The 12,254-nt window shown below is 37.6% G+C and overlaps 1 protein-coding gene across 2 annotated transcripts in view; it reads left to right on the top strand.

The window, feature by feature from the left end:
- The window catches only part of UNC13C (unc-13 homolog C), a 716,794-nt gene that overhangs the window by 381,108 nt on the left and 323,432 nt on the right, over positions 1-12,254 (top strand). For both annotated transcript variants that reach the window (XM_043984190.1, XM_043984189.1), the window contains exon 14: positions 114-270. In XM_043984190.1, coding sequence (XP_043840125.1) covers positions 114-270 — 157 coding nt within the window. The remainder of the gene's footprint in view (positions 1-113; positions 271-12,254) is intronic.

Raw genomic sequence — 12,254 nt, 5'->3', positions numbered from 1 at the left:
GTGTGGGGGGGCTATGTTGGAAAAACTATTTTCTAGCTTTGGGTCTAATATTGACATCCTTTGTTCAATAAACCTGCCATGTATTAAGAGCTTTTAATCCCTTTGTGTTGCAGGCACTTTTCATGTCTGTCTTCCAAGTACATGTGCCCTGGTGTCCCAGCAGTGATGAGTACCCTATTGGCAAACATAAATGCTTTTTATGCCCACCCAACTGTCTCAACTAACGTGCAGGTGTCTGCCTCAGATCGGTTTGCTGCTACCAACTTTGGTGTGAGTATTTTTTAGTACATTACAATGACTGGCTTTTCTGAATTGATTTTCCCATTGTTATCTATATTATTACTTCCTATGGGGCTATAAGAGGTGGACCTGACAACACCACCTTGTGAGAATTGAAATACCACCCCCTGCTAGAGAGATACTGTAGGGAAGCCCCACCATGACGAGAAGCCTAGTGAGGACAAGTCAGGTGGTCTTTGGCGTCTGGAAGCTGGTTGGCTTGCATTTGTAGAGCCACCTATTAGTTCTGTCAATCGGGGCTGCCAGCCAATTAAATTATCTTGGGGCTGTGTGTGGATGGCCCTATTTCCTGTGGGAGAGGGGGTTTTTGGGAGAAAGTGGGGGAGGAGAGGGAGCACTCTGGCACATGAGGGAGATGGAGAGAGAGAGATGCTATGCAGCTGGTTCTCCTTGAAACTGTGGATTCCATGTGGTGGTGAGTTTGCAGGTCATATTTTTTTCCTTCCCCTGTTCCATTTTTCATTGTCCCTAGCTCTATTAACCTCACTTGTGTTTTAAATTTGTTCCCATTAATTAACCTTGTTTTGTTTATTGAAAAGAATCTTTAATCTCCTTTCTTACCCCAATATTACAGTGAGCCTCCCAATTAACTCCCCCCATACTAAATTTGGCCCTTACAACCTGTTAGTGGTAAGTTGTGAGTTATTGAACAATTAACAAAAGGATGTTTACTTTGCCCTAAACCACCAAGGATATACAGCAAGCATTTAGTTTCTGTCCATGGTACCCACTCACCTTCATATAGAAATTCATCTGATCAGAAAAGGAAGGTTTAGTGTCACTACTTATGTGGTCATTAGATATCCATTAAGTTGAAGGAGTCCTAACACTGTATGAGTGGGAATTTTTCAGTCCTTAGGTCATCAAATAGCTTTTCAAGCTAGGCAGGGTCCAGGGTCCAGGAATAGCAGTGTTGCTTCTTAGGGAAAACTAAACCCTCTTTGCATGTATTTAGGGGAAAGCTTGATGCTGGTCCTATTCCCAGGGCCTTAGGATGTTAGTTGTTTCCAGAATATCTTTATAGAATTCTCATGCCTGTTCCTATCTAGCATATAGAAGTTTAACACTTATTTGAATATTTTTAGTGAGATTCACTTATGGAGAAAATTTTTGATGAGTCAGAGAAGAGTCTAAATTTAATTAAATCTAAGCCTTTAGAATGGCCTTTGATTCCATTTTCAAAAAATGCATTTTTTGTATTCTCATTTTTAAAAAAGTGAAATATGTAATTGTTTACTAATGCCTATTACTGCATCCACCACAACTGTTGCCCTTGTGGCAACTCTGAGTATATTCAGATGTCCTAGATTCCTCTTCCCCCAAATCCATATATATGAGCATTTTCAGGTATTAGAGATTTTAGTCAGATTAGCTTCTGATTAAGGCCTTCCTTATTTGCAACTAGTCAGAGGCTTTCTACCTCTCCTGAGCAGAATAATTTTTTTTTTTGTAGGCAATGGGGGTTAAGTGACTTGCCCAGGGTCACACAGCTAGTAAGTGTCAAGTGTCTGAGTCCGGATTTGAACTCAGGTACTCCTGAATCCAGGGCCGGCGCTTTAACCACTGCGCCATCTAGCTGCCCCCTGAACAGAATAATTTAAAGAGCATTGAAGAGAATTTGGGGGAAGCTTAGCACCACGATCAAGAGAATGTTGGGCCTGAAGTCAGAAAAACATGTCTTCCTGAGTTCAAATACGACCATCCTTACTAGCCATGTGACCCTGGGCAGGTTACTTAACTCTATTTGGAACAGTTTCCTCATCTGTAAAATGAACTGGAAAAGGAAATGACAGACTCCAGTATCTTTGCCAAAAGAACCCCAAGTGGAGTCAAGATGAGTAGGACATGACTGAAAAGCAACTGAGAATAACACAAGAGATTTTATAGCTAAAAAGGGAATTTGATCCATTTTCATCCTAATTATTATTACTTCTATTGTCTGGACTTTTGATTTCATCAGTGTAGGACAATTCCCATATACTGATCCACAGAATTGAAATCTGTGAACCTGAGAGGTTAAGGGACTTGCTACTATGTATCAGAGACAAAATTTGAACCCAGGCCATCTTATTTCCAAGGCTGGCATTCTATTAAATCACACTACCTCTCTTCTGGACTATACTTGAAGGTATACCAGTCACTGAATAGCTATGAATAAAGCCCTCATGTGTCAAGGTCATTTAGCTATCTCACTAAAGTTAAAAATAATAGTTTTAGGAGGGCATGAGATAGAGGTTAAGGGGAGGGATGCAGGAAGAAAAACTTATAGTAATGTTTTCCTTCTATTCCCACATATATAAAAGGTTAGTGACAATTCCAGCTATTAAATAGCAGGCAACCAGCACTGAATTCATGACATGTTTATTGGGCACCTTGTTAGGCATATTGAGCTTTGACCTATAACACACTTCGCTCTAGAAATGTAAAAGTAATTCAAAGTCCTTTCCAGTCCTGGAAAGTGAAGTGAAGCTATAAATGGAGTTATCTGTATCGTTCAACCCAAACAGGTTGATTTGGTGACTGAAGTAAAAGTGTGCTTGCAGCTTAAATTAGCTGGGTAATTGATTAAATTCCCTTTTTATTGCCATGCCTATACCAACACCTAATTCAACAGGGAACTCTTTTCTATTCTTGAACATCAAATATCCAATTAAAGCAACCTTTGTGTGTTGAATTATTAGAATACTTGATTATGCAAATTGTGTTCCTGTGTTTTTTATTTTTTTTAACTGAATGATGGGATAATTCATTTTCAAGTGAAAACAAACTGTATCTTTGAAAACTTTGCTTCATTATCATCCATTTTAATATAGAGAAGAGTAAATACCTGAAGTGATAGATAAGAAAAATAGGGACATGGTTGTTAGAAGTGAGATTTTGGACAGATACCACTATATAATTTCAATAGATAGTAAATTGTTTAAATACATGCTGCATGGCCATATTAAAAGATTTTACAATTTAATATTGTGTTAAAGGCCATATGTTTGTAGAGATGTGTGTCTACCCTATATCTGGTTTTAAAAAATCCTCTTTACAGTCTCTCTCTCTCTCTTTACATATATATATATATATATATATATATATATATATATACACACACACACACACACACACATATATACGTGTGTATATATATATGTATGTATGTGTATATGTATGTGTGTGTATTTATGTATGTGTGTGTATTTATGTATGTGTGTGTATGTGTGTGTGTATGTGTGTAATAGAGTGAATGAGGAAGTGAAGTCTGAATCTGAACCCAGTATATATGAAGTAGGGATATGATATAGCCCTAGTCTGTTTTCTCCCTTTTTTGGGAGGGAAGGTGGCAGGGCAATGAGGGTTAAGTCACTTGCCCAGGGTCACACAGCTAGTAAGTGTCAAATGTCTGGAACACAAGTCCTCCTGAATCCAGGGCCAGTGTTTTATCCTAGCTTGCCCCCATTTTCTCTTCTTAATGTTCTTGTATATATGTTTAGGTGTCAGCAATCAGAGTTTATAGGATTTAGGGCAGGGGTGGGGTTTCTGTTGAGAATGTCTGGAAAGGGGGAGGGGCATAAAGTAGTAGAAAGGGGCAAAGCTTAGATAGACTTCCACAATAGGAGAAAAGTCCTATAAATCAAAGGAAGGGAACATAGCACTGGGATTCATTAGATCTGTTTATTTTAATAATGAGCTATGTGACCTAGGTGAGTCAGTTAATTCCTCTGTGTTTCAGTTGCCCTGACTGCCAAATTGGAAGGGGTAAGTTCCTTATCTAGCCTATAGTTTTATGATCCAGATCAAATAAAATAATAGAAATGGAAACCTTTTAAATGTAAAATTGTTAAAACATATGCAAAGCATCCTCATCCTTTGAACTCAGGTTAGCTCTCTTCTGGTCTTTGGATCACACCATACAAACAGCCACGGGCCAGTAGTTTAGTTATATGTATTGACTCTTGCATGGCCAGGGACCAGAGAATTGGCTGTAGCTATATCAACATAGTACAGTTATTTATGGTCATCCACTGGAACCCAGCTGAGCTTTGTTATACAAACCCTATGTTTGGAATGGTATCAAGGGATTTTACCTGTCATGTGAAGCAGGCTATGTTTTATGCCCGTTCTATTTCTAATATTGTGCCTGGCTATGCTATAAGGAATAGCTTAACCTTGTGGAACACTAGGCCTTTCTCCCTTTAGAGAGAAAGGCTGTTAATGTTATCATCAACCATGAAACCTACTTATATGGAAGTCAGGTGAAGAGTCCCTTCATTCAGCATAACCTGAAAGAGAATGCAGAATGGATTTCAATAGAGCCCAGTGCTTTAGCTGAAATGTGAATGGGAAAAAAAAATGTTCTTTCAGAGGAAATAACAAACCAGGCAGGAAATAGAAACTCAATTCATTTTAAAAATTCAATCCTGGTTTGTTCTTATTAGTTGATTATTCCACTCTCCCATTGTTGAAGAAAATGTGTTTTATTTGTGAAATTTTATTGATACCTTTTGTTTTTTACATCATATTCATTTCTAAATATATTGCTTTTAACTCTTCTACTCAGAGTCCAGCCCTAACAGTTTTATAAAGAGAAAACAGTGTTACCCAAAGTAATATACATATTGAGCAATCTGACAATATGTGTGTGTGTTTAGACACACACACACACACACACACACACACACAGTATTTTATGTCCTTAGACCCTACCAATTCAATGAAAAAGAGAGAAGAGCATAAAAAATACATTTTTTAATGGGATGAAACTTTTTCTGCAAGTAATCTAAGACAAGCAAGAATTTCTTAGGCATTTGACGCACTTAAGAAACACAAGAGTACTGGACTTGGAGTCATGAAGAGAATTCAAATTTAGCCTCAGGCACTTGTTTATCCTTTGTTCAGAAAGAGGGACAATGACTTCAAGAGACTGATGACTTGAAAGGGAATTGGATTTAGGTGAGGCAGGGCTGTGCAAAGTCATCAGCCTCTCTCTCTCTTCTCCAGGGTCAACTTGCTAAGTGACTGTGACTGTAGGCAAGTGACTATGCATAGGTTTCTTCATCTGTTAAGTGGGGCTAATGATAGCATTATATTGCTTATACTGGGGAAATCCCAAGTAGGGGTTGGGGGAATTTCAGCATTCCAGCTTGTCTTCATGTTATATGACTTGAAGTTGTCTGTTTCATTTGGGACCAAGCTACCTCATTACAGTAGTCCTCAAATGTTGGCTAAACCAGACAGAATGGTTTCCACATTTTCAAACTGGCACAAATCTGACAGGGGCTTCTAACTCCTTTTGATGGAAAATATCTGGAACTCATGTGATTTCCTGAGCAAAGGAGACTGCCTCCACACAATGTGTCCATCATAGTTGAACATTACAACAATGTTGCTGTTATTGTATACAATGTTCTCCTGGTTCTGCTCACTTCACTCAGCATCCATTCACCTAAGTCTTTCCAGGTTTTTCTGAAATCTCCCTGTTCATCATTTCTTATAGCACAATAGTATTCCATTACCCAATTTATGGTCATTCCCTGAATTTCTAATTGTTTGGCCACCACAAAAGAGCAGCTATAAATATTTTTGTACATGTGGGTCCTTTTCCCTTTTTTATGGTATCTTTAGGATGCAGACCTAGTAGTGGTATTGCTGAATCAAAGGGTATGCATAGTTGTATAGCCTTTTTGGCATAGTTCCAAATTTCTCTCCAGAATGGTTAGATCAATTTACAACTCCACCAACAATGCATTAGTATTCCAATTTTCCCATACCTCCACATCTATCATTTTCCTTTTCTGTCATATTAGCCAATCTGATAAGTGTGAGTGGTACCTCAGAGTTGTTTTGATTTGCCTTTCTCTAATCAGTAGGGATTTAGAGTATTTTTTCATATAACCATAGATAGCTTTGAATTCTTTATCAGAAAACTGCTTGTTCATATTCTTTGACCATTTACCAATTGGAGAATAACTTGTATTCTTATGAATTTGACTCATTATTTTATATATTTGAAGAATAAGACCTTTATCAGAAACAATGGCTGTCAAAATTGTTCCTCAGCTTTCTGCTTTCCTTCTAATCTTGGTTGTATATTGGTTTTCTTTGCCTCCACACAATCCCTTAAGGAGATGCCTGAGGCATATAAGGGTTATGTGACTGGTTCACAATCCAGAGCTACTAAAAGTGGGAGGCAAATTTGACACCAGGTCTTCCTGACTGAAAGCCCAGCACTCTATAAATTACAGTGTGATGCTCTTTTGCTAATTGTAAAACAACTATGAAGACATTTCAAGAGAATAGGAGCATGAATGACAAAGGAAAACCAGGAAAGGCCTTGGGATTAGCTAGTACCTGATAGACATAAGGAGGGAATGCTTTTGGGACAAGGAAGGAACAGATAGCCTGTGTAAAGCAACGAAAACCAGAAGGTAAAAGGTCATATAGGAAACAATCAGCTAGTCAACATTACTGAAACAAAAGTGATATGAAATAAAATCATAAAGGTAGATGGGAGCAAGATTGTGAAGGACACTAAATGTCAGATTGAAGATTTTGTATTTTATCTTAGAGGTAATAGGAACCCTGATGATTTTTTAGTTTGGGAGCAACAGTCAGATCTAAATTTAGGAAAGTCAACTTAGCATCTATGTATAGGATGAATTTGAGAGGAGAGAAACTTGAAGCAGAAAGACCAGTTAGGATGCTGTTGCAATATCGCAGCTGAGAGACATTGAGCTGGGTACCAACTGAGTGGAGAAACGAGAGAAAGGGACAGGCTGGAGAGATGTTGTGGAGCTAAAAATTGGTTAAAGACTTAGAAAATTATTGGATATTTGATATGATGGAAAGATTCACTTATAAAAAGGGGAAGGATACCTCAGTTTTTATAGACAGAAAATATATGAAATGTGAGTTATTATTGTCTCTATTTGAAACAGTAACATGATTGATAAAGAAAAACGGTAAAATAATATGGGCAAATTCAGGTATCTTGGCAGGACCAATCTAGGGAAACAGAAATTGAGTAGCCATTGTTCTTAACCTGGAGTCCATAAAATTTTCTTTTTAAAAAATATGTATATTTCAGGGGGCGGCTAGGTGGCACAGTGGATAGAACACCAGCCCTGGAGTCAGGTATACCTGAGTTCAAATCCGGCCTCAGACACTTAACACTTACTAGCTGTGTGACCCTGGACAAGTCACTTAACCCCAATTGCCTCACTAAAAAAAAATAAATAAATTTGAAAAATATGTATATTTTAATAATTAGATTTCTTTGTAATCCCATGTATTTATTTTTATTAATTTAAAAACATGATTCAGAGAAGGGATCCTACAGACTTCACCAGACTGCCAGAAGTGTCCATGGCAAAAAAATTTTAAAACTCCTGAGTTAGAGGGAAATTTGGTACCCCTAAAATTAGGCTATGTAGGTAGGTAGTTGCTGAATCTACCTTTGCAAAACAGTTCCTACTTTTTAATTAGAAACAAATACTCTGTCAATCAAAATTAAACTCACCTGGTATTTGTATATTCACTAGGAAAATTCAATCAGAAAACTACTTTTAATTTCACAGGTTCTAAGACTATTGGGAGCACAGTATCAATCTTCATAGTTTAGAAAACTAAGCATTGCTTTTCTACAGTATTGCTGTCTCTTCCTTTAGAGCACTTGTCTATCATTCTCTAAACACTGAGGAAGAACCAATACTTAGATTAAAATTGTGTCTACAATGCCAAGATGGGCATGGTCTATGGACTGGTCAATTTCAGCCATTCCAGTTATCTTGTTGATTTGTGTCAATCACTGAGGTCAAATAAATCATGTGATGGTCTGCACTGGGAGGCAGCAGGGTGTAATGGTAAGAAAAGAGTTCTTAGAATCAGAATATTTGGATTTCAGTCCCAGTCCCAGCCCACTCAGCTATGTGGCCTAGGAAAAATTGTTTAAAAAAACCTTTTGAATCTGTTTCCTCATCTGTAAAAAGGGAAATATATGTACTACCTAACTCATATGAAAAACCTTATGACATAATGGATAGAGAATTGGCCTAATGGGAACACCTAGGTTCAGATCTCCCCACTAACAAATTACAAATCTAGGCAAGTCACTTGACATGTATCTTAAACCACACTCTAAGACAATAAGTTGCAAGCTAGTTGCCTCTATGAATCGGTGTATGAAGTTTTCACTTTGGGAGTTAGCTACACAGATGAAACCATAGGTCCAAAAATATATTTTTTTTAACCTGCTTCATAGGGCTGGTGCAAGGAAAGCATTTTCTAAACTTATAATCTCCATATAACTATAAACTACTATTATTTATTATTATTATTATATTAATCATTACAATTGGTCATGTCCTTAAAACATTTATTCCAGGCATAAATGGAAGATTGTATGTAGGTTAGAGTCCAGTTTTTGTTTTTCTGTTGAGGCCATAACTTGTAGAAAGAAATAATTAAAATGTGATATATCTATATAATTAGTGTAGATATAAAGATATGTGTGTATAAGTATATATATACATGTATACACAATGTATAGTATAATATATAACATATATATAATTTTAATTTCATATACAGATGACATTTAAATTATTTTATGTTGTATATGGATGACATTCAAATTATTTTATGTCATATGTCATCTATCTATATAACATTAAAATGTTTTTTCCTAGGGGTTTAATGGCCTTGAAAGAAAATAAGAAAATAATAAAACCTATGAACTTATCCTATACATCTTGATCTAATTATGTCTGGAATGTGTGTGTTTTTGTGTATATGTGTGTATACAAATATATATACTTCCCCCATACACATCAGGATCTAATTATGTTGTATTCATTCTCATTTTCTCTCTCTCTCTCACACACACACACACACAGAGGATTTATATGTGTGCATGTGTATATATATACACACACACATACATATGCACATACAGCTGGTTTAGTTGTTTGTTTTTCTATTTCAATTAAAAATACTTATTGGGGGCGGCTAGGTGGCACAGTGGATAAAGCACCAGCCCTGGATTCAAGAGTACCTGAGTTCAAATCTGGCCTCAGACACTTGACACTTACTAGCTGTGTGACCCATGGCAAGTCACTTAACCCCCATTGCCCCACAAAAAAAAAATACTTATGGAATGTCTATTGTGGTTGACATTAATCTGCAGCTAGAGTATTTTGAGCAGATATTCCTATCAGTAAATTGTTGAAGCTGTACTCACAATATATGTATAAGTATTTATAATTATATACAGGCACTACTGTGCCATTTACTCTGTGTAACACAAAACCAAAAAACAAAAAGTGTGGTAGTAAAGAGACTGCAATCTTACTCACCTGTGACTTCCCTGGAATACAGAGCATACACTTCAAGAGACACAGCCAGGTGGTAAAGTGAAGAGGGAGAGGGGGGTACACAAGGTTGGATATGCAGGAAATGGGGGCGGGGGGGGGTTCCCAGTAGTAGATACATAGATGCTATGGCAGTGGGTTGCCTTATAGAAGTTAGCTTATAATTGTGCTGAAGGGGTGACTGGAAAGAAATGAGGAGGTTAGACAGTCTCACAGCAATGGAAGAAGGAGGAATGGAGTACACTGGTAAGAGAACAGGGGATTTGTTAAGAGATGCTTGATGAAAATAGGTGTGGTTGTATTAGAAGCAAATCCCACATTAGTCCTTGAAGAGGAAGAGCCAAATTTGGACCCATCTTCTGATTGGTTAATTTACACAACTCTTGGGGTCTTGCTACAGCCACCCTGGGATAATGACACTTAATTGAAGAGCAGTGAATAATGATTAGTCATTTTATAAATCTATGTTGCTGGTGACACTCATTCAGTCAACAAACATTTACTAAACACCTACTATTATGCCCAAGGCAATCTACTAGGCACTGTGTATACAAAGACAAAAAAGAAATAATACTTATTCAACAGGACCTTCCATTCCTCATTATAGTGAGGAAATGACATGAATACAGATTGGATTAAACAAAACACAGATAAAGTAATTACAAAGTAATAATAAACTGTTTCAAAATATTCATAACTTGTGTTTTGTGTGTTTGTGGAATCTTAGAATAGTGGAACTAGAAGGAAACTTAGAAATGATCTAATTTAATCCCCTTAAAAATGAAATGTCTCTGAGATCCAGTGAATTTGAGTGATTTATTGTTTGCTCATTGGTGGCTTTATATTTTCTTTGTTCTTGTTTAATATATGTAATACCAGCCTAGGATGTAACTGCTATATGCTGCGAGTACCATCCTCTTATATGTGGAAAATTTCTTATTTACTATTTTCACGCTCTGTGTAAGTGTATGGATGTAGGGACCTATTCAATTTGGATACAGCCACAGGAGGATTTTGGAAGTGAGAGGAGGCTAATTTAAAGTAAAATCCTTGGGATTAAAGCGTGAGCACTCATTTAAGGAAATGTTGCTCTTTCAGAGAATTGACATTTAGTAACTGTGTTAACCAAAGAGGTTCGACATTACTAACAGTTACAACAAAGCACATTATTTGATATGGTCAGTGACAAAAAGACAGAAGTTGCTGTTACCTCTACAGAAAGAAGTAGGTTAAAATTTGAACTTGTTAAGGGAATGTTGATTTTTCTTTCTGCAGTGGTGATTTTACTAAAAATACTCTTGTGCTAATAATAAACTGTTCTGAAGAGCTGGACAAAAAGGGCACTGAGTCACTTTACTACCATAGGATCATAGGGATGTGGGACCTTGAAGGCCATCTTATCCAAACCTTCTCATTTAACAGCTGAGGATCTGGAGGCCATGAGAGGTTAAGTGATTTGCTTAAAGTCTCAGGCAGAAAAATAGGCAAGTTCTGTAAAGGGGGAAAATGGGGTATGGGTTGGGGTCAGGGGGGTTGGGGTTCTTAGAATTCCTCTTAAAGAATTATACCCTCTTGCACACAAAAGTAGTTAGAATAAGGTGGTAGTTTATTTAGGAGCAAGGGAAGGGAAGGGTGGGGGGAGGGGAAACCATGAAGAAATCCTTGGACTTCTCGTGGGGAGATAGGCACAAAACACGTGGTTCAGAGGTACCAGTCTCCTCAAAAAGGAGACTGGAAGGTATCTGGAGGACTGATGGGGGGTGGACCATCTGCCTGTGAAAGTTCCTTTAGTGAGGGAGGACCATCCCCCACTGGGGTAGCTGGGGGAATTGGGTGAGGAAGTGGAGGACCATCCCCCACTGTAGTGACTAGAGGAATTGGGTGAGGGGTGGCTCTCTCTTCAGGACCCAAAGGCTGCAGCCACACCCAAGGGAGACAGAATGAAGGGTAGGAATCCAAAGCTAGCTCAGTCTGATTTGGTTTCCACTTATCTCTCTAGGCGTTATCTGTCCTCTGTTATTTTTTTTCTCAAGGAGAAGATTCCCGGTGTGCCCCAGAGAAAATCTGGGGTGCTCTCTACCCCATGACAATTCCAAAAGCAACCTAAAGCCTTTTTTAAGTGGTGAGGGGGGAGAGGGCAGAAGAGACTTCTGGCAGGTTTTTCATTTGTTTATTTTGACACAATCTTGGCATTCTGTCAATGATTTGCAACCATTGTGTCAAATAAATCAATGGTGAATTCTCATGTTGTCCTTCTGTACAAGAAGCAACAGATTCCACACTACTGGTACAGTTTCCCACTTGGAAAAAATCACTCTAGAAGAAGAAACTCTTATTGGACAGACTGAAGAATTTTGGTAACTCTCTAGAATTCTAATAGAGAAAATTCATTGGATACAATTCGGTCAAACCTAATGAACAGCCTACATGGTGTATGCATAATGGCTTTACAGCATAACACTCCAGCCAGAAAATCACTTATTTACTCAGTGAATCTTCAGTGGAGTTTGGTGTTTATCAGTGGGTCATTGTTGCTAAGAGTATTTTGATTTATGGAATATAAACTCTTCCAGAGCAGGGTCTCCATCAATCTATTTA

This window comes from Dromiciops gliroides, chromosome 2 (genome assembly GCF_019393635.1).
Source record: "Dromiciops gliroides isolate mDroGli1 chromosome 2, mDroGli1.pri, whole genome shotgun sequence".
Taxonomy (NCBI): Eukaryota; Metazoa; Chordata; class Mammalia; order Microbiotheria; family Microbiotheriidae; genus Dromiciops; species Dromiciops gliroides.
This window is presented reverse-complemented; position numbering and strand designations above follow the sequence as displayed.